Source organism: Peromyscus maniculatus, chromosome 23, assembly GCF_049852395.1.
Source record: "Peromyscus maniculatus bairdii isolate BWxNUB_F1_BW_parent chromosome 23, HU_Pman_BW_mat_3.1, whole genome shotgun sequence".
Classification (NCBI taxonomy): domain Eukaryota; kingdom Metazoa; phylum Chordata; class Mammalia; order Rodentia; family Cricetidae; genus Peromyscus; species Peromyscus maniculatus.
In genome coordinates, this window is record NC_134874.1 from 51162320 (window position 1) to 51186349 (window position 24030).

The window sequence follows — 24030 nt, forward strand, 5'->3', positions numbered from 1 at the left end:
CCAAAACCACAGTTCGGAGCACAGTAAAAAGTTTGATCATTTATACAGTAACTGACTGTTGCTTTGATTCTAATGGCTCCCTTGGGGGAGCAGGTGAGAAGGCACAGCATCATTGGCACAGAAACCAAGAGTCCATTGAAGGCAAATAACGAACTCTCTTATTCAATAAGAGGAAAGCCCTTATATACCCTCCTCCCAGTGCCTCGTCTGTGTGGTCATCTCTCATTGGCTGGGCATGATCAGAAACTTAGACAGGGACTGTTGCTAGGTCCTAGGCAGACTCTGCATGATCAGGAACTCTGACAGCAGTCAGGACCTCTGTCAGTGACCAGGAACTCTGATAGCTCCTGTTGCTAGGCCCTCAGTCATACTCCAGGTTGGCTCCAGGTTGGAAGTACATTATTTGCATGTTGTGGCTCCTGGTCTGAGCCAATTTCCTTGACCCTATGGGCCTATCTAACTACAACTGACCATTAACTTGTGTGTCTTAATGATCTTCTACAATTTATACCAAGTTCATAGTTTGTATAAGATTAGAATTTTACAGTTTTATCCCTGTCAATCTGAGCCTTAAAATTTTGAGTTGAAGATTTAATTGAAGATCCTTTAGCATCAAAGTAAAACCTTAAACCATAAATACAGTCCACATTGTACAGTTTAGCTTCTTTGTCAGGAATCAGATGTTCATAGGCATGTGGATTAATGTCAGGTCTTCAATTTGATTCTTTTGGTCCACGGATCGTTTTTTGCCAATACAAAGCTGTTTTTATGACTATAGCTGTAGTAGAGCTTGAGGTCAGGGATGGTGATGCCTCTAGAGGTTGCTTTATTGTAGAGGTTTGTTTAATCTATCTTGGGTTTTTGTTTTTCCATATGAAGTTGAGTATTGTTCTTTCCAGGTATGGGAAAAATTGTGTTGGGATTTTGATGGAGACTGCATTCAATCAGTAGATTGCTTTTGGTAAGATTGTCATTTTAACTATGTTAATCCTACTTATCAATGAGAGTGGGAGATCTTTCCATTTTCTGATATCGCCTTCAGTTTCTTTCTTCAAAGACTTGAAGTATTTGTGATACAGATCTTTCACTTGCTTAGAGTTACCCCAAGGTATTTTATATTATTTGTGGCTATGGTAGAGGGTGATGTTTCTCTGATTTCTTTTTCAGCCCATTTATCATTTGTATGCAGGAGAACTAAATTTTTATTGAGTTAATCTTGTATCCTGCCACATTAATGAAAGTGTTTATCAGCTGCAGAAGTTCCCTGTTAGAATTTTGGGGGTCACTTATGTATACTATCATATCGTCTACAAATAGTGAAAGTTTGACTTCTTCCTTTTCAATTTGTATTCCTTTGATCTCCTTTTAGTCTTATTACTCTGGCTAGAACTTCAAGTGCTATATTGAATAGATATTGAGAGAGTAGACAGCCTTGTCTTGTTCTCATTTTAGTGAAATTGCTTTGAGTTTCTCTCCATTTAATTTGATGTTGGCTGTTGACTTACTGTAAATTGCATTTATTATGTTTATGTATGTTCCTTGTATTACTGATCTCTCCAAGACCTTTACCATGAAGGGGTGTTGGATTTTGTCAAAGGCCTTTTCAGCATCTAATGAGATGATCATGTGGGTTTTTTTTCTTTCAGGTTTTTATATGGTATATTACATTGACAGATTTTTATGTGTTGAACCATCTTGGCATCTCTGAGATGAAGCCTACTTGATCATGGTGGATAATTTTTTGATGTGTTCTTGGATTCGGTTTGCCAATATTTTATTGAGTATTTTTGCATCAATGTTCATGAGGCAATGTTCATTGATCTATAACTCTCTTTCTTTGTTGCATCTTTGTGTGGCTTGGGAATCAGAGTAACTATAGCCTCGTAAAAGGAGTTTTATAATATTCCATATGTTTCTATTGTGTGGAACAATTTGAAGAGTATTGGTATTAAATATTCCTTGAAAATCTGGTAGAATTCTGCATTGAAGCCAGCTGGTCCTGTGCATTTTTTTTGGTTGGGAGACTTTTAATGACTGTTTCTGTTTCCTGAGGGGTTATTGGTCTATTTAAATTGTTTTCCTCATCTTGGTTTGACTTTGGTATGTGGTACCTAAATAGAAAATTGTCCATATCTTTTAAATTTCTAATTTTGTGGAGTACAGGTGTTTGAAGTATGACCTGGTGATTCTCTTTATTTCCTTGTTGTTTGTTGTTATGTCTCTCTTTTCATTTCTGGTTTTATTGATTTAGATGCTCTCTCTCTGCCTTTTGGTTAGCTTGGATAAGGTTTTGTCTATCTTGGTGATTTTCTCAAAGAACCAACTCTTTCCTTCATTGATTCTTTGATTTATTTTCTTTATTTCCATTTTATTGATTTCAACTCTCAATTTGATTATTTCCTGGCATCTATTCCTCCTGGGTGACTTTGCTTCTTTGCCTCTTTTTGTTCTGGGGTTGTTAAAGTGTGCTGTTATGTCACTAGTGTGAAATTTCCCCAGCTTCTTTATGTGGGCATTTAGTGCTATTAATTTTCCTCTTAGCACTGCTTTCAAAGTGTCCCATGAGTTTGGGTATATAGTACATTCATTTTCATTGAATTCTAGGAAGTCTTTAATATCTTTCTTTATTTCTTTTTTGACCCAGTGGTGATTCAGTTGGGCATTATTCAGTTTTCATGAGATTGTAGGCTTTATGTAATTTTTGTTGTTAAAATCTAACTTTAAGCCATGGTGGTCCAATTGAATACATGAGGTTATTCCATTTTTTGTATCTTTTGAGATTTGCTTTGTGACTGAGTCTCTCGTTGATTTTAGAGAAAGTTCCATGGGGTGCTGAAAAGCACGTATATTGTTTGTTGTTAGGGTAGAATGTTCTGTAGATATTACTTAAGGTCATTTGAGTCATAATCCCTTATTTCTCTGTTAAGTTTTGATCTGACAGATCTGTCCAGTGGTGAGAGTGGGGTGTTGAAGTCTCCCACTATTAATGTATGGGGTTTGATGTGTGATTTAAACTTTAGTAATGTTTCTTTTACATATGTGAGTGCCTTTGTATTTGGGGCATAACTGTTCAGAATTGAGACTGCATCTTGGTGGATCTTTCCTGTGATGAATATGTAGTGTCCTTCCTGATTGATTTTAGTTTGAAGTCTATTTTGTTAGATGTTAGGATAGTTACACCATCTTGCTTCTTAAGTCCATTTGATTGGAAAGCCTTTTCTCAGTCTTACTCTGAGGTAGTGGCTACCTTTGAAATTGAGGTGTGTGCCGCAGAAGGATAGTTCCTGATTTTGTATCCATTCTGTTAGCCTATGTCCTTTTATAGGAGAATGGAGTCCATCGATATTAAGGGAAGTTAATAACCAGTGATTTTTTTGGTTTTAGTGTGTGTGTATTTTCCTTCTTTTGGGGTTATCTGTTGCTTGTGGTTTCGAGGGTACATCTGACTTCCTTAGGTTGGAGTTTTCCTTCAAGTGCTTTCTGTAGGGCTGGGTTTGTGGATAGGTATTATTTCAATCTGGCTTTGTTTTGTAATATCTTGTTCAGTTTGTCTATGGTGATTGAAAGTTTTGCTGGGTATATTAACCTAGGCTGGCATTCATAGTCTCTTATTGTCCGTGTTACATCTGTCCAGGACCTTCTGGCTTTCAAAGTCTCCATTGAGGAGTCAGGTGTTATTCTGATTGGTCTGCCTTTTTAAGTCACTTGACTGAGAAAGGAGAAACTTTGCTGCTCTTAATATTCTTTCTTTATTCTGTATGTTTAGTGGTTTAATTATTATGTGGTTAGAAGTCTTTTTTGGGGTTCTAGTCTATTTGGTGTTGTATAAACTTCTTGTATCTTCATAGGTATTTCCTACTTTATGTTGGGAAAGATCTTTCATGATTTTGTTGAATATATTTTCTGTGCCTTTGAGTTGGTATTCTTCTCCTTCTTCTATCCCTATTATTCATATGTTTAACCTTTTCATGGTATCCAAGATTTCCTGGATATTTTGTGTTATGACTCTTTTGGCTTTACTGTTTTCTTTTAACAATGAATCTATTTCCTCTGCTGTATCTTATATACCAGAGATTCTCTCTTCTATCTCTTGTATTCTGTTGGTTATGCTTGCATCTGTGTTTCCTGTTTGTTTAATCAGATTTTTTATTTCCAGCATTTCCTCTGTTTATGTCTTCTTCATTGTTTCTATTTAAAATTTCAGGTCTTGAACTGTTTCCTTCACATGTTTATTTGCTTTTTCATGGTTTTCTTGGCTTTCTTTAAGGGATTTATTGATTTCTTCACTTGTCTTTCCCTCAGTTTCTTTAAGGAAAAATTTCATTTCCTCTTTAAAGGCCTCTAGCATCTTTATTTAGTTATTTTTAAGGTTACCTTCTTCTACATTGTGATATTCAGATCTTGCTGTTGCAGGTGGGCTAGGTTTTGGTGATGCCAGATTGCTCTTTATGCTGTTGTATGTATTTTTGCACTGACATCTACCCATTTCTTCCTCCAATAGGTACAAGAGGTGCCTGAGTCCAAGTGAGGTGCTCTTGGTCCATTCTGTGCTTTCTGTGTCTGTGTCGCAGGGGGGCCCTTCTGGGTCCAATCTTAGCTCTTGCTCTAACTGAAGCTGGCAGATTCTGTATGTCAGGGAACTGCTCTTGGTCCAGTCCAAGCTAGCTGATTGTGAGACTCAGGGAGCCTCTCTTGGTCTTATTAGAACTCTTGGTCCAGTCAGAGCTGGCAGATTCTGTGTCTCAGGAAGCATCTTTTGGTCCAATATGAGCTAGCAGATTGTATGTCTCAGGAAGCTACTGGTATCCCAGGGTGATGCCATTGGGGTAGGGCATGGGTCTTGTAGATTGCTGGGTCCTGTGGGGAGTTTTGGTGGGGGAGCCTGACACAGGAATCTTACCTCCTGGCCAGCAACTCTTTGTCCAATGAGAGCTGGCATTTTTCCATGAGTCAGGAAGTTACTGGTGTCGCAGGTAGATGGTTATTGTGGTAAGGCTTGGGTCCTGTAGAATGCAGGGTCTGATGGGGGGTTTTGGTGGAGGAGCTTGCCCACAGGAGTTTTTTCTACTGGCTGGCAACTTGGCCAGAGTTGGGTGGGGGTTCTCATGGACAGGCTGTGTCCTAGGGCCTGGATCCTTGAGGCAGGACTCTTTGGGTGGGAGAAGAGTTACTCACCTCTTGGTCTAATGAGAGCTGGTAGATTCCTTATCTCTGGAAGTTACTGGGGTCACATGCAGATGGGTATTGGGTAGGGCATTGGTCTTGTAGATTGCAGGGTCCAGTGGGGGGATTTTGGCAGGGGATTCTATCCACAGCACTTTTTCTTGCTGGCCACAACTGGGACAGAGTTGGGTCAGGGTTCTTGGGGACTGCTTGTGTCCAAGGGCCTGGGTCCTAGAGGCAGGACTGTCTGGGTGGGAGAATAGTCCCTTACCTCTTGGTCCAGTGAGAGCTGGCAGATTCATCAAACATTTGCTGTAAGTTCTGTTTTCCACAAACAGTAATTGAATTAAAGTCACATATACAGTATGCTGTGTCAGATGGATCTTCCAGAACAAGAGTTAAGTTAAAGTTACACAGAAGCATGATATAGATTTTATGTCTCTCAATCCTTTTTTTAAATAAATTTTACCCTAACTTTTTGTTACAGATTTTACAGATTTTTCAACCACATTCAATGAATTTACAAACCCTGAGATAGAGAAAGTTTACAGACTTTTCTTACAAACATAAAGATAAACTTTATACTTTAGTAAAAGTTTTAAGGATGTAAGAGAGGGAAGCAAATTAGCATCCCTGACCTGTATTGGGAATAATTTACTTTTTAGCTGTTTTTAAACACACAGCATCGTTTCCTGTGCTATTCTGCTTTCTCTACTTCTCTTGTCACAGGTTGAGGTGGCTCATCTGACACAGGACAGATTTGAATGAAACCCTTAAACAGAAGGCTCAGGTCTGGAGGGAGTGACTAACACCCAACCCCACAGACACTTTATTTATAGAACACAAAAGCATGAGACAATTTTAATATTATAATATTATCCATACCCAAAATATATGTGAATGTTTGCAAAAGTGTATCCAGTGATGAGAGAAGGGATGGGAGCAGGCAGAGAAGAAAGAAGGCTCTGAGATAACACAAGAGCAGGAAGCTAAGACCCAGAGACAAGAGATTTTTGAGAGGAGAGAGAGAGAGAGAGAGAGAGAGAGAGAGAGAGAGAGAGAGAGAGAGAGAGAGAGAGAGAGAGTGTTTAGTTTGGGATCATATGCTTATGATAACAGAAATTGTTACAGTCTGTGGGTATTTGGAAGTCCAGTGTGCCATCTATGGTCACTGAGCTGTCCTGAGTCCAAGTCATTTGCAAGAAGACAACTATGATTAATGGAATCTCCAAGTCTGAGAAGGAAAAGGTATTAGAGAAGGCACATGAGGAGTATGCAGAGCAAGCTCCAGGCATAAGGAGGGAACACACTGGGAGGGAGAGCAAGGATGGGAGAGAGAAAGGTACGTGTCCCTGTGACAAGAATTTCCACCATGATGTCTCCAAGTGACCTAGAGATTTGTCAGAAAGAATTGTCTGAAATAACAAAGGAGCAGCATCCCTTTCTAAGTGACTGACACATAGGCTACTCACACTCTAGACAACTCATTCACACATCAACATGGAGTGGCCTCAAGACTGCGTCTCAAACATTCTCACTTTATCTAAAACCAGAGAAGTTGGGATCACAGGACACAGAGATCCCAATGTCTTATCAACAGGCATTGATATAACTCTAGATAAAACAAACAACCCAATTTAAAACACATGGCACTGAAATGAGAGTGCAGAAAACATGAAATACAAATGGCTGTGAAAGATTTTTAAAGGTGTTCAATCTCCTTAGCAACCAGTGAAATAAACATTAAAGCTTTTTTGATATTTTGTCTTATCCAAGAACCCAAATTACAACAAATGCTGGCCCTTATGTGGGTTAAGGGGACCACAGACTGCTGTAGGCCCTATGTAAATTAGTGTGGAGGCTTTCTAAAAGTGTGGAAAGAGATCTACAATATCCTCTATGTTTATCAATCCTGGGTATATACATAAAGGCCTACACATCCTACTAAAGAAATTCTTGAACATCCAGGTTCATTGTTGCTATATTCACAGTAGCCACAAAGTGAAAGCAGCATAGATGTCCCTCTACTGATGTATGGATATTGAAACTGTAGTACATGTACACCAACTGATTTTATCCAGCTGAAAACACAAATAGAATTATAAAATTTACTTGTAATGGATACAGCTGGAATTACCACTCTGAATAGGGTAACCCAGACACAATAAGACAAAGCCAAATGCTCTCTCTCATATGCAGATGTCAATTTTGAATCTTCAGTTATGTCTACTTACTGGTGTACCCATGTAAATCAGGGAACTAGTAAGGTGCAATAGAAAAGGGATTTCACTAGCAGAGGAATGGAGTACATGTGGTATGAACAGGGGAATGCAAATACTGGAGCAGGAAGGGTTAGGCAGTGAGTTCTGTGAGTTCAGATCAGCAGAGGGAGTGTGTGAAGGATTAACAGTAAGACCTTGGAGAAAACTACATGGGAATGTACTAATATGGAAGCATCCTAAAATGCATACATAAATAATTTAAATGTCATTATTCTATAGCTGCAGAATATTGCTTCTCCCAGATACCGTGGGTCATCAAACAAAAATACCAGTGCTAGACACATTTCAAGTTGTTTGTCAATGCTGTCAAAACACACCCAAACATTACAAATTATTTTTGTTGTTCGTGGTTGCCCTCCAGAATTTGATGGTGTTTGCATACTTGGGTTATAGGACTTGGAGAAATCAAGCTGGGGCTGACATGGAAACTTTATTCCTACCTGCTAGCATCCACAGAGCTGAAAAGTTTTATGCATATTAATAAAAAGAAAGCATAATCAACTCTCTAACCCAACAGTGATTTTTGAAACCTACAACTATGACTGGCAGGGAAAGATATGCACACTGGTGGCATATCTTTATAGTGGCATGAATATTACAAGGGTAACCCATAATATTCTTATCATATTTAAGTCCAGTTCCATTAGACAGATCTCATGCCTCACTCCCTTAACTGACCTAAGAATCTCTGGCTAGTCATGCTATTGATCCAAAATGAGAACTACTATAATTATTATGCTAAATAGACAAATATTGTACCTGCCTCCTCAGTTCTTACCTTTATATGGACAGTTCAATGCATTCTTCCTTCATGTTCCAGAGAACATGAAGCTTTTTTGTTTTCAGAGAAGCTTCATGTTCCAATAGCTGGGGGTTATTACACAGACCTATAAGCGATCACCAACCAGATAATAAGAGACTGTGCTCAGCTCTACATGGAGCATGTTTATCATGCACTTTTTCCCCAAAGCTCAGAGACCATGTCAGAAGACCGGTAGACTTTTCTAAGAGTCAAAAGTAGTGCATGATTTGGGGTGAAATTATTCCTTGCATCACATGGTCATGGCACACACAAACCTACTGCACAGGACCTGCAGGAAAAGACGCCAAACACATTAATGGGATAGAGGATCATGAATACCTTTCTGCCTGAGGAGCCTTTGGCATTTGATAGTTTCCAGGAATGGGAAATTCAGTTTTTTTTAGGGTGTAAACACTGAGAGGATTCCCATACTGCAGCAGAAGGCCTTACTATAATGTATATGCTGGTAATGCAGAGTGGACTCTATGGGGAATTACAGAGAATGCACTTGAATTTGGGTGGAGAAAGTGTCAGGAAGGATAAGGGAGGAATATGTGGTAATGGGGGTGGCACAGATTTGCTGAACACATATGCTGTGCATATAAGGTATTCTCAAATAATTTAAGCATACATACTCTGCTAAATGGAGTGGAGAAAAATTAAGTCAAGTATAAAAATTAAAAAAAAAGAAGATGAACATATGGATGGAGGTCAGCTGACAGTGTGGACTCTTGTTTTTCTTTGGCTTATGTTGTTCCTGAGTCTTAATTGGATGAAATCTGAAGTCCAGCAGCCTGTGCTCATAGGCACCATTTTCCCACCTGGAACATCGGAGCTATGTAGCCACTTTGAGCTGTGAATTCTAGGGGCTGGCTCTATTCTCTCACTCTTTGGGGCCAACCCAGCAATACTGCTCTGGTTACTGTTTAGCTGGAGGATGTCTCCATGGTGGCTTGAGACCGGGAAGCCACCATATCATGAGAACATTACAGGTGCTGACACTTGAAAACCTATTCAGTATCAATCACCAGGCGAGAGGGCTGCTGTGTGACTCAGACTTACAACAGGATGTCACAGTCTTGGCCTTCACTGCAATGACCAATTTTGCAATTCCGTATTTTTTACTGACCTCATGGGCTCAGAGGTTTCATTCAAACCCCAGGATAACTCTTTGGTGAGAAGCCTGTTTTGTGGTTGCCCAGGACTGGGCTCTCTTTCTTATGCCCTTCCTGGAATAGTTTGCCTGCTGCTTTGTTCCTCTGGTCGATAATTTCCCTGCAGACCTGCTCTCTAACATACACGTTCTATACTTTCTATCACTCGGGACATCAGGCAGACTAAATACAGTGCTCATAAAAATATCACAGACAATGTATTTTGATCTTTCTGCTCCCCAACACCTCAATATTTAAGATGCAATTCTATCATTTCCTCTTTCATTTTGTACCTCCAGCTCTATCCTGTTCTCCCAGCCCTACTCCCTCTCAAATTAATTTTGTTTTATGATTTTTATGAACAAGGGTGCACATGTATAGAAACAAACGAGTACACAGATTTAACCAGCTGAACCAATTGTTTCGTGTTGAGTATTGCTTTTGTGTCATAGGAAAAACCTCAGCCCTCAGGTCAAACAGAAGAGACAATTCATTCTAGAACCAAATTTGAGTGACTATGGCTGGTGACCACAGATTTGGCTGACCCCAGATTCCATGTTCCAAGGTTGGGGCAGTTTCATGAAGTTTTTGTAGTCAAATATAAGAAATTTGTAAATCAAAAGATTAGTGGAAACAACAGAGAGGAAGTCACAGGCAAGATGTGAAAACTTATCCCACAGGCCCAAGATGCTATGCAATGTCATTTTTAGCTTTTAAGTTGTTGGAAGTCAGTTGTCTCATAAGTTAGTGGATTTCAAACATATTTAATTAACTAGTTATAGGAGGTTAGCTCACCTGCAGACATGTCCAAGAAATGGCTGTTCAGGGTGCTACAGTTAGCTGGGAATAAGTTAATGAGTCTCTAGACCAACAACACTTCAACCTTCCATATCACAGAAGTTCTATTCAGTCAGTTTGCAGACACGGCTCTTTCCAGGGATTCTCATGTATGTATTTATAAACATGCATACAATTATACACATGTATGCATTTAAACACATCTATGAATTTGTACACATGTATGTATTTATACACAAGTATGCAATTATATTCACATGTATGCATTTATATACCTGTATGCATTTATACACATGCTTATACTTCTATACATATATATTTATATACATTTGTACACATTTATTGTGTTGTACACATGTATGCATTTATAGAAATTCATAATTCATACACAAGTATTCATTTATATACATACATGCATTTATACACATGTATTCTTTTATAAGCATGCATAGACTATAGCATGCTATACATGCATATATTTATACATACGTATGCATTTATAAACCTGCATGCATTTATACTCATGCATACATTTATATACACATATGCATTTTTATACATGAATACATTTATACACATCTATTCATTTTTACAATATATGCATTTATATACATGCATACATTTATATACATGTATTTATTTATACACATGCATGCATGTGTACACATGCATTCATTTGTACACATAGATGCACTTATGCACATGTATTCATTTATATACATGCATACATTGATAAACATGTATACATTTTTAGCCATGCATACACTTTTACTGCTGAATATTTGGTATTGGATAATCCCTGGGGAAGAATAATTTCTCCCTCTCTCCATAGCTTCCACTTACCAGGTTTTGAACAACAGATTCTCTCTTAACAGAGGATCTAGCCTTAGATCTCAAATTAACACAGTGTAAACAAATTGCATTTCTTCCTGCTGCCCTCAGACCTCTAGGTTGATTCTGCAACAGAACCCAGGGGACTTGGGCCTCATGAATTCTCTGACTTGTCTGCAGTGGGACTAGGCAGGCTCTTGTCAAGCAAAGTTTTAAAAGCACCTCTAGAGACCACTCCCCAACCACCAAATGACATGTATGAGACAGTTCAGCCCAACTTCCTGCTTCCAAAGTTTCCTTTCCTCTCATTCTGAGCACTCTTCACTGCCTTCATGGATTTGGGAGCTTTTCCTCTTTTTCATATGCTATTTTCACGAACTTTGATTCTTTCACTGGCTTACACAGGAGACACTATCACTCATTGAATCTGCAAGCTTAGAGAAACTCTCTTTTCTTTATTAGTTTTTTAATTTTTAATTTTTTTATTTTATGTCTATGAGTGTTTTCCCTACATGTCTATCTGTGTACCATATGTGTGCCTTCTGACTGAAGAGGGCAGAGGAGAACACATAACTTCTTAAAACTGGCATACATTATTGTAACCCAAAGAGTAGCTTCTTTGACCTGTTAGAGCGCTCCCCAAGAACAGCAAGTAGTCTTAACCTCTCAGTCACTTCTCAAGCCCCAGATGCACTTCCAAAAAGGTTTATTTATTTTTATGGCAGGTGTTTGAGTGCTTTCCTTATTATATATGTGTGTATGCCACATGTGTACCTGGGGCCCAAATATGCTATAAGTGGAGCTCCTGGCTGGATCTACAGATGGTTCTGAGCCACCATGTAGGTTCTGGGATTGTTGCAAGGTTTTCTACAACAGGAGGCAGAATGCCTAGTGCCTAGCTCTCTGTCTATCTCCATAAGAAACACTTTAACACTAGGCGTGCATGCAAACAAAATTATTATACTTTTCAAGAATGAGTATAAAATCAAATCATTACAAAACAAAAGGATATGAAACCCTTATTCACAGTCCTAGAGAGAACATTAGTGTCTTTCCTTGCCCAATGCTTCCATGAATAGAAACATCATAAGCACCATGTACAGATCAGCCACAGGACACAGACAAGTAACACTAAATCCACACTATGCTCTTTAAGAAACCAAGTACTGAGACTTCAGAAAGAAGGAAAGAATTCAGAACTTAATGATCTCTAATTTCCTGAATTTGCTAAGCAATTACTGAGAATAGTGGCCTGACTGTGCACAACATTCTGCCCCTCCTGTTTAGAGGGAGATGGAAAAACTATCAATATTTGCTGGCCTTCTACTTTGCCATTGAGGAGATCAATAAGGATGTCCACCTGCTTCCCAATGTGACCTTGGGTTTCCACCGCTACAATGCCTTTAACTCCCACCGGAGAACCTTGGAGGGCCCTCTGATGTGGCTGTCTGGAAGGAGGGAGTTTATCCCTAACTACAAATGCAAAACTCAACACAAAGCTCTTGGAATCATTGCAGGAACCAGGCCTGAATTTTCTGCTGCAATTGGAACCCTTTTAGAGCTCTATAAAGTACCACAAGTAAGTTGGCAAAGTTTTGGTGTCCATAATCAAATAAAACATCTGACCAAAAGAAAATGGAGTTGTCTATGTTTCCTGCTGGTGATTTCAAATGTAAGTGAAAGAATTACGTGGATCCTGCTATGATCAACAGTGGAGAGTGGTGAAAAACATGAGCAGTAAATACTGTGTATTTCTAAGAAGATCACTTAGTAATATTCATGATTCTATCTCCCGTCTTTGCCAAGATGTACTTGGTAGCTCATAGCTGAGTGCTGTTCATAAGTCAAACATACAACCCAGATAACTAACTGCCCAAGCTGGGGTATAAACATATAACTATAAGTTAACCCTGTGTTCAATGACTGACAGTTAGAGGAATAGTAAGTTCAGGACATGTAAACAAATCTGGGACAATCCTTGGGCCATCACAAAAGAAAATGTTCCTAGGAGTTTATTTTCTCATTCTGGAAAGTAGATCTCTGAATAGCACTCACAGAGAACATCCACTTAGATACATCCTGACAATTGGCTCTTGCCAGGCACTACTGAAGCAAAGCAACCATCAGTAGGCATCACTGCAAGTAGAGAAAATATTTGGTGAGTGCTTCCTCATGGATAATCAAAATTAGAAAATCAGACAGTGTAAAACTGATTATTATCACTCAGGGAAACAGTTCATACATTTAATGTATCCTAAAATAAGAAAAAATTATATACACAGGAATTTCCATCTATCTCAGAGTTTTGCATTTTAAATTAGTTTCTTGGTAATGACTTTATCAAACCTATCATTTGGGAAGTATGATGCAACCGTGCTTGGTGAAATTCCCCCAGATATTCATGATTTGCTCCTTTCTAACACAGGAGCAAAATCTGTGAAAAATGTGTTATTTACATTCCTGAAGGCAGAGGTTCTAGGGAAGGTGATGTCCTGTGGTCAGAGTAAAACACTTGGCAATGCTTCTGCAGTCTATCTCTACACCCCATACTCTGTTCCATTGTTACTGGAACAAGAGAAATCCATGGTGCCTTTAAAATCTAACATGAACAGAATATTGTTCACTCACTTGCTTCAGAGTTCTTAATAACTTTGGAGCCCATAGTACTTGAAAAAGACCATATTCCATCACACAATGAGAGAGAGAGAAGCTAATATTACAGAAGACAGTCTCCTTACCAACATTCAGTTTCCTGATCCCCTTATGCGAATAATGAACTCACTTTGTCTTTAAAGGTGAGGACTCCAAATACCTAGAAACTCAGAATCCCCTTTTTTTCTGTTTGCTTCTACAGGTCACATATGGAACTTTTGATTCTATGCTAAGTGACAGAAATACATTCCCATCCCTTTACCAGATGTCTCCTAAAGACACAGCTCTAACCCAAGGGGTGACCTCTCTACTGCTGCACTTTGGCTGGAAGTGGGTAGGGCTCATCGTGTCCGATGATCTGAAAGGAAAGGAGTTCCTCTCTGACCTGAAAGCAGAGATGGTATCTGAAGATATCTGTGTGGCTTTTACAGAAAAACTCCAGGCTAATTGGAAGTATCAGTTAACATCTGATGTTGGGTTGGTGAATTTGATCCAACATACACAAGCAAATGTGCATGTATTCTATGGTGATATAGATGACTTAGTATTTTTCTTCATGAAAACTAAAATCATGAAAGCCATAAGGAAGGTGTGGATCATGGCAAAGTCCCACTTAGTTTACTTAGAGTCTGTATTCTATGAAAAAAATTATTTGAAGGACTTTTTTGAAGGTAGCTTCTCATTTTCAAAGAAGAGAGATATCCCTGGCTTCAAGCCCTTTCTAGAGGCACTTACACCCTCCCAGTACCCAGGTGAGCTTTACTTTAATAAATTCTGGATTGACAATTTTTATTGCTCACCTCCTCCTCTGCTATGTGGAAATCATAAACCCTGCCCAGTGAATACATCCCTAAAGACAAAGCAAGAAATAAATGTGATGATCACTTCTGAGCCCAGTTTTTCCATATGGAATGCAGTGTATTCGGTGGCCCATGCCCTCCATAACATGCTTTTGAGGACAACAGGAATAGGATCTCATGAAGACACAAACCACGAGAGGCTTCTACCCTGGCAGGTAAGCCTATCTCAAAAGCAAGGGAAGCACTGGGAACTTATTTGTAGGTGAGTCACTGAAGTCAAACGTAGAACACGTTTTTATCTTATAATAAAAGCAAAAGGCAAAATGGCAAGAGTTCTTTCACAGTGGGTGTGTATGTGTCTGTAATTATGGTGCATGATTTGGGCTACTGTAGCTTTGATTTCAAGACATGAAATTTGTACATATTTTAACAAATGTTTTCCTTTTATGAAATGAAATTCTGGTAAAATATCCAAAATCAGTTATTGTCAAAATTAGCAAGTTCAATAATAAAAATTTACACAATTTCATGGAATATGTCTGATGCCATCAGATAGAGACATAGTCACCATATCTAACAGCAGCTATTTCACATAAAATATAATATATATTTAATCACTCAAGACCATGGGGAGAAACTTTTATGGAAAATAAAAATAGGCTGCCATAACCTCAAAAGTAACTGAGAAAGAAATGTTTTTTACAGACTACTTACTCTTAAATAAGATAAAATTAAGGAGAAATCGAAGACTATGCCTCCATCGTTAAATATTATAATACAGATGGTGCTCATGAGCCTAGGCCATATCTCCTTTTTATAGTTACAAGTGGGTATGTTTGGGCTTAAACCCTCCTGATATAAACTTAGGACTCAATTATACCTATGAGCCTTGATGTTCCCCTTCAAATAGGTGATCATCAAGAAATTTGTTGAACAAACTTTTCATTTTTATTTCATTTTAATTCAGTCTAAGGTAGATAAATAGAAAATGAACTCTGAAGGTTTAGTGTACTATGCAGCTTTTAATATTATGGATATCAATATTTGACATAGACATTGACACTGTTTGTGAACATGGCTTCCAGAGATGTGATCTTAGGTAAGTTAGTGTGTCTCTTGTACAGAAAACTGAATATCTAAAAAAAGGTTCTTTATGAAATGAGTTGTTAAATAGTTAACACAGTAATGAATCTCAGAATGTGAAAAATTAACCCATTGTATTAATTTAAATACGTAATGAAATCAAGCTGGAGGGATGGCGCAGCATTTGGGGCACTTGATGCTCAGTCAGAGGACCTCTGTTTGGTTGTTAGCATGGCAGCTCACAGTTGTCTGTAACTCCAGGTCTTAGGAATGTGACACTCTCTTCCGCTCTCTGCAGATATCAGAAATACAGTTTGGGAATATACATACATACACATAGGCAATACACAGAATTGAAAATAATACAAATCTAGGGACCAGAGACTGCTCTGAAGTCAGATGTAACTGCTGCTCTTGACAAGATGCAGGTTCAGTTCCTAGTATCTACATAGAAGCTTACAAATGTCTCCAAGTCCACTTCCACTCAATCCAGCACTCTCTTCTGGTCTTAACGGGCACCAGGAACATGTGTAGTGCACATACATATGTCCAGGAAGGAAATTCATACATAAAATAAATTAATATAAAAATAAAAGTAATCTTTTTAAAAATCTAGCTTAATCACAGAACATTTAGATTTTAATTTTGACTCCAATATTGTTCTTATCAAAGTTGAAAGACAAAAGTTGTGACCCAAACTGAATTAAGGATTGGAGGCAGGCAGTGGGTCTATTTCCAATTTCCTGAAGTACAAATGGCATACAAAATTTCTGCATATTAATATATATTTTCAATAATTTGGAATTTTGCATAAACCCCTTCTAATATTATCAAGTCCAGACACTATATCTACATCTATACCAATCTACCTACCTAATCATACACACATAGGTTCATGGTGTGCCATAAAGTAGGTAAATATCTTAACACTTATAAACCAATAGACATAGTGTTGCTTCCATTTTGCTCCAGATTCACTCAGAAATCATCTATATTTTCTAATTAAAGACATTTTTCTCTTGCTGGGGAGAGACACAGGGCCTTGTTCCCACTAAAACATGGTCCACCCTGCACTATGTTCCACCCCTTAGACAACATTTTTCTTTGTGTTCAGCTACTTCTACATTAATTTCATAGGGAGAAAAGTTCATCTCAGTGGAACAAGTGGGGGAGAGAATTGCTCACATGAAGCCTCTTCAAAAAGATAGCCAGAGCAGGGAGAGAGAAAGAGGATTGCTCTTAGGGACCACAAGTGAGAGTATTGTATGCACTACTCATACCCAATTGATGTCTCTCTCCAGCTTCATCCTTTTCTGAGAAAAATTCAATTTACAAATGCTGCTGGAGACCAAATATGCTTTGATGAGAACAAGAATCATGTGGAAAAGTATGATATACAAAATTTTATCAGACATACAAATCATTATTCATTCCTAGTTAAAGTAGGAGAGTTTGTCTCCAGGAGTCCACAAAATCAAGTCTTGTTCATCAATGAAGATATGATTAAATGGCCAGGCAACTTCAATCAGGTCTGGCTGAATTTCAACATTTAATATGTAGACAAATATCTGCAAAGATTTATGAGAATTGATTGTGTGATGTCTCTTTGAAATTTTAAATTATTTTTATATTCTAATTTCTTAGCTCCTGTTGTGAGCTTGTGTGTGAATTCTCATGCATGCCACTGCCTGTGCCCATTGAGGCCCCAGTCAGCACTGGTTACCTTCCTCAGTTTTTCTCCATTTTATTTTAAACATAGTCTCTCTCTGGACCCTTGCTTTCTGAGTTAGCTGTACTCAAGTGGACAGTGACACCCAGCTTGTCCCTCTGTCTTCATGACTGCCATATTGGGAATACAGTAATACAGTTCTAAACCTCATTTTTCTATACTTCTGTTCTGCATGATTGAATTCAGGACCTCATGCATATATTGCAAATACATTAAGTACTGAGCCATCTCCTTAGTTGTGTTTGATATCTTCAATTTAGAAATGAATCAGTCTTTTGATTTTGACTTTGATGTGCAAGTACGTATACATACACACACAAGCACATACATATTGATGGCTAATGCTGGAGATAGAATTAGTTAAAATTGAAATTCAATTTGGGTGTGTTCATTCATGCTGCAGTGACTGAATAAATCAGTATTGATGACTGTATATATGAGTGTGTGTTTCTGTGAGTATTCACATACATGCACACAATCATGTATATGTATGTACATTTTTTCCTTATATATGCAAGCTGATGCTTAATTTTCCCTCAATTTAAGACAACTCATTCTCAAACATGCCCACAGATTTTATAAAGAGGAAATAAATTACAAATGTTTATGCAATTTCTCATTATAACTGATGTTTGTGAGCTGCCTGTTTGGTATACTTGGAGATAAACTCAAGTTTTTCTGTGAGAGCAGCCTGCACTCTGAACTGCTGAGCCGGTTCTCCAGCCCCATGTACCTATTAATATGTAGATATTTATGAGACAGACCCTGATTTCCAATCATGGCAAGAAGCATGTCTAAGGAAAGGGCAGAATTATATCTTTGCAAACACAATTTCCAAAAATATTAATATTAAAGTTGTTAGAAATATAGTTGTTTTTTAATATAAATATATATTTTCTTTCTTTCTTCTCCTTTTTTATTATTCAGAAATTCTCTATTCATTTTACATACTAACCACAGATCTCCCTCTCCTCCCTCCTCTCGCCCCATAGCCTTCCCTCCCAACCCACCCCCCCATTCCTCCCTCTTCCAAGGCAAGCCCTCAAATGGGGAGTCAGAAGAGCCTGGCACATTCAGTAGAGACAGGTCCAAAGCCCTCCCCCTGCACCAAGGTTGTGTAAGATGTTCTATCATAGGCACTGGGCTCCAAAAAGCCTGATCATGTACCAGGGATGAATCCTTATCCCACTGCCAGGGGTCCCCTTAAACAGTTCAACCTATTCAACTATCTCTCCCATGCAGAAAGCCTAGTGTGATCCAGGGAGGCTCCACAGCTATTAGTCCACAGTTCCTGAGTTCCCACTAGTTTAGTTTGGTTGTCTCTGTATGTTTTCCTGTGGTGATCTTGATGCTTCTTGTTCATAGAATGCCTCTTCTCTCTCATCAACTGAACTCCTAGAACTTGGCCTGGTGCTTGGCTGTGGATCTCTGCATCTGTATCCATTAGTTACCAGATGAAGCTCCCCCCCCCAGTTTGTTCATGAATATCTCATCTATTTCTCCTTCACAGGGTGATCCATGCATCCCTCTTAGGGTCCTCCTTATTAGCTAGCTTCTCTGGAGCTCTGGTCTGTAGTCTGGTTATCCTTTGCTTTATATTTAGTATTCACTTATGAGGGAGTACATATCATGTTTGTCCTTCTGAGTCTGGGTTACCTCACTCAGGGTAATATTTTCTAGTTCCATCCATTTGCCTGCAAACCTCATGATGTAATTGATTTTTACTGCTGGGTAGTACTCCATTGTGTATATGGGCCACATTTTATTCATCCATTATTTAGTTGAGGGGCATCTAGGTTATTTCCAGGTTCTGGTTATTATGAATAATGCTGCTATGAACATAGTTGAGCATGTGTTTTTGTGGTATGATTGAGCATTCCTTGGGTACATGGCCAAGAGTGGTATAGCTGGGTCTTGAGGAAGATTGATTCCCAATTTTCTGAGAAACTGATACACTGATTTCCATAGTGGTTATTCAAGTGGCATTCCCACCAGCAGTAGAGGAGTGTTCCCCTTGCTCCATATCCTCTCCAACATACGCTATTATCAGCGTTTTTGATCTTAGCCATTTTGACAGGTATAAGATGGTTTTGATTTGCATTTCACTGATGACTAAGGAGATTGAACAATTCCTTAAATGCCTTTTATTCATTTGAGATACCTTGTCCTTTGCCCTACAAAACCTTTCAGTTTCAGGAGGTCCCATTTATTAATTGTTGCTCTCAGTGTCTGTGCTTCTGGTGTTATATTTAAGAAGTTTACTCCTGTGCCAATGCATTCAAGACTACTTGCTGTGGGAAAATACCCTTGTACACTGGTTTAATAAAATGGTGATTGGCCAGTAACCAGGCATTAAGTATAGGCAGAGTAAGCAGATGAGGAGAATTCTGGAAAGAGGAAGGGCTGAATCAGGAGTTGCCAGCCAGACACAAAGGAAGCAAGATGACAAGGCAGAACTGAGAAAATGTACCAAGCCACATTGTTAAACATAGGTAAGAATTATAGGTTAATTTAAGTGTAAGAGTGAGTCAGTAATAAGCCTGAGCATAGGCTAAGCTGTTATAATTAATATAAGCCTCTGTGTGTCTACTTGGGGGACATGAGTGGGAGAGATTCATCCCTACCACCAGCCAGTCATGACACAGGAAAATTTCCAACAACAACTTCTTCCTACTTTTTCTTATATCAAGTTCAGTGTAACTGAATTTATGTTGAGGTCTTTGATGTACTTGAAATTGAATTTTATGCATGGTGACAGATATGGATCTGTTTGTAATCTTCTATACGTTGAGATCCAGTTATGCCAGCACCATTTGTTTAAGGTGCTTTCTTTTTTCCATTGTACAGTTTTGGCTTGTTTGTCCAAAATCAGATTTTTCATAGGTGTGTGGATTAATGTCAGGGTCTTCAATTCGATTCCATTAATCCACATGTCAATTTGGATTAAATTGACTGGTATGCCAGTACCAAGCTGTTTTTATTAATATAGCTCTATAGTAGAGTAGAGCTTGAGGTCAGGGATGGTGATGTATCCAGAGGTTTCTTTATTGTACAGGTTTGTTTTAGCTGTCTTTGTTTTTTTTTCCCATATGAAATTAAGTATTATTCTTTCCAAGTCTCTGAAGAATTGTGTTGGGATTTTTATGGAGACTGTACTGAATCTGTAGATTGCTTTTGGTAAGATTGAAATTTTAACAATGTTAATCCTACCTATCCATGAGCATGGGAGAGCTTTCCATTTTCTGATATCTCCTTTAGTTTCTTTCTTCAAAGGCTTAAAGTTCTTTTGATACAGGTCTTTCACTTGCTTAGTTAGAGTTACCCCAAGGTATTTTATATTATTTGTGGCTATTGTAGGGGATGTTTCTCTGATTTCTTTCTCAGCCCTTTAATCATTTGTATATAGGAGAGCTAATTTTTTTTTTAGTTAATCCTGTACCCTTCCACATTAATGAAAGTGTTTATCAGCTGCAGAAGTTCCTTGGGTTCACTTATGTATACTATCATATCATCCACAAATAGTGAAAGTTTGACTTCTTTTTTTCTAATTTGTATTTCCTTGATCTCCTTTTTTTTCTTATTGCTCTGGCTAGAACTTCAAGTACTATATTGAATAGATATAGGGAGAGTGGACAGCCTTGTCTTCTTCCTGATTTTAGTAGAATTGCTCTGAATTTCTCTCCATTTAATTTGATATTGGCTGTCAGCATGCTATAAATTGCCTTTATTATGTTTAGGTATGTTCCTTGTATTCCTGACCTCTCCAGGACCTTTATTATGAATTGGTGTTAGATTTTGTAGAAGGCTTTTTGAGCATCTAATGAGATGATCATATGTGGTTTTTTTCAATTTGTTTATATGATGGGTTACATTGACAGATTTTCATATGTGGAACCATCTTTGCATCCCTGGGATGAAGCCGACTTGGTCATGGTAGATAACTTTTTTGATGTGTTCTTGGATTTAGTTTTTCAATATTTTATTGAGTATTTTTTTTATCAATGTTCATGAGGGAGATTGGTCTGTAATTTTCTTTCTTTGTTGCAGCTTTGTGTGGTTGGGCTATCAGGCTAACTGTAGCCTCATAAAAGGAGTTTGGTAAGGTTCCGTTTGTTTCTATCATGTGGAACAATTTGAAGAATATTGGTATTAAATGTTCTTTGAAAAGCTGTTAGAATTCTCCACTGAAACCATCTTGTCCTGGACTTTTTTTTTGGTTGGGAGACTTTATTTTGCAGATAGGATTTCTCTGTGTAGCTTTGGAGCCTGTCCTAGAATTCTCTCTGTAGTCCAGGCTGGCCTTGAACTCACAGAGATCTGCCTGCCTCTGCCTCCCAAATGTTGGGATTAAAGGCATGTGCCACCACACCCGGCCAGGTTGGGAGACTTTTAATGACTGTTTGTATTTCCTTAGGGGTTATAGAGGTATGTAAATTGTTTGTCTGGTCTTGATTTAACTTTGGTATTTGGTGCCTATCCAGAAAATTGTCCGTTTCTTTTAGCTTTTCCAATTTTGTGGAGTGCAAGTTTTTGAAGTATGTCCTTGTGATTCTCTGGGTTTCCTCATTATCTGTTGTTATGTCTCCCTTTTCATTTTTGATTTTGTTAATTTGGATTCTTTCTTTCTCTCTCTCTCTCTCTCTCTCTCTCTCTCTCTCTCTCTCTCTCTCTCTCTCTCTCTCTCCCTCTCTCTGTCTTTTTGTTAGTCTGGATAAAGGTTTGTCTATCTTGTTGATTTTCTCAAAGAACCAACTCTGTGTTTCATTGATTCTTTGTATTGTTTTCTTTGTATTTATTTTATTGATTTCAGCTCTCCAATCGATTATCCTGGCATTTATTCCTCCTGGGTGAGTTTGCTTCTTTTTGCTCTAGAGCTTTCAGGTATAGTGTTAAGTCACTAATATGAGATTTTTCTATCTTCTTTATGTGAGCATTTAGTGCTATGAATTTTCCTCTTAGCACTGCTTTAATGGTGTCCTATAAGTTTACGTATGTAGTACATTCATTTTCATTGAATAGTAGGAAGTCTTTAATTTCTTTCTTTATTTCTTCCTTGACCAGTGGTGATTCAGTTGGGCATTGTTCAGTTTCCATGAGATTGTAGGCTTTCTGTAATTTTTATTGTTGTTGAAATCTAGCTTTAAGCCATGGCAGTCTAAGAAAATACCTGAGGTTATTCTAATTTTTTGTGTATGTCTGTTGAGATTTGCTTTGTGACCAAGCATGTGGTTGATTTTAGAGAAGGTTCCATTGTGTGCTGAGAAAAAGATATATTTTTTAGTGTTAGGGTGGAATGTTGTATAGAGATCTATTAAGTCCATTTGAGTCATAATATCTGTTAATTCCCTTATTTCTCTGTTAAATTTCTGTCAGGGAGTCCTGTCCATTGGTGAGTGTGGGGTGTTGCAGTCTCCCATTACTAGAGTGTGGGGTTTGATGTATGATTTAAGCTTTAGTAATTTTTTTTTTTTTTACAAATGTGTGTGCTCTTGTATTTGGGGGCATTAATGTTCAGAATTGAGACTTCATCTTAGTCGATTTTTCCAGTGATATATATGTAATGTCTTTCCTGATCTCTTTTAATTGACTTTAGTTTGAAGTCTATTTTATTAGATACTAAGATAGTTACGCCAGCTTGCTTCTTAAGTCCATTTGACTGGAAAGTCTTTTTCCAGCCTTTTATTTTATTTATTATTCTGAGAAAGTGTCTTCTTTGAAGTTGAGGTATGTTTCTTATATGTAGCAGAAGGATGGTTCCTGACTTCATATCCATTGTGTTATCCTGTGTCTTTTTATAGGTGAGTTAAGTCCATTGATATTAAGGGATATTAATGACCAGTGATTGTTAATTCCTGTTATCTTTTGGTGGTAGTGTGTGTGTTTTTCTCTTCTTAGGGATTCACTGCTGCAGGGTTAACTATTGCCTGTCTTTTTGTCGGTATATCTGACTTCCTTAGATTGGCATTTTTCTTCTAGTGCTTTCTGTAGAACAGGATTTATGGATAGGTATTGTTTAAAACTGGTTTTGCCTTGGAATGCCTTGTTCATTCCATCTATGGTGATTGAAAGTTTTGCTGGTATATTAGTCTAGGCTGGTATGTATGGTCTCTCTGTGTCTGCATTACATCTGTCCAGGACCTTCTGGATTTCATCAGCTCCATTGAGAGATCAGGTGTTATTCTGATGGGTCTGCCTTTATAAGTCACTTGGCCTTTTCCTTTGCTGCTCTTAATATTCTCTCTGTCATGTATGTTTAGTGTTTTAACTATTATGTGTTGAGGGTACTTTTTGGGCGTCTACTCTGTTTGGTGTTCTATACACTTCTGGTATCTTCATAGGCATTTCCTTCTTTATGTTGGAAAGTTTTCTTTTATGATTTTGTTGAATATATTTTCTGTGCCTTTGAGTTGGTATTCTTCTCCTTCTTCTATCCCTATTATTCTTAGGTTTGGTCTTTTCATGGTGTTTTAGATTTCCTGGACATTTTTGTGTTATGACTTTGTTGGCTTTAGTGTTTTCTTTGACTGAGGAATCTATTTCCTTTATCATATCTTCAATGGCAGAGATTCTCTCTTCCATCACTTGTATTCTGTTGTTTATGCTTGCATCTTTGTTTCCTGTTCATTTACTCAGATTTTCTATTTCCAACATTCCCTCAGTTTGTGTCTTCTTTATTGTCTTTATTTCAGTTTTTAAATCTTGAACTGTTTCCTTCACCTGTTTAATTGCTTTTTAT

At 38.0% G+C, this 24030-nt stretch overlaps 1 protein-coding gene across 1 annotated transcript in view; it reads left to right on the forward strand.

Annotated features, from left to right (window-relative positions):
- The window catches only part of LOC102915719 (vomeronasal type-2 receptor 116-like), a 37657-nt gene that overhangs the window by 3727 nt on the left and 9900 nt on the right, over positions 1-24030 (forward strand). The window contains exons 3-5 of the mRNA XM_076560364.1: positions 12318-12609; positions 13885-14697; positions 16867-17094. Coding sequence (XP_076416479.1) covers positions 12318-12609; positions 13885-14697; positions 16867-17094 — 1333 coding nt within the window. The remainder of the gene's footprint in view (positions 1-12317; positions 12610-13884; positions 14698-16866; positions 17095-24030) is intronic.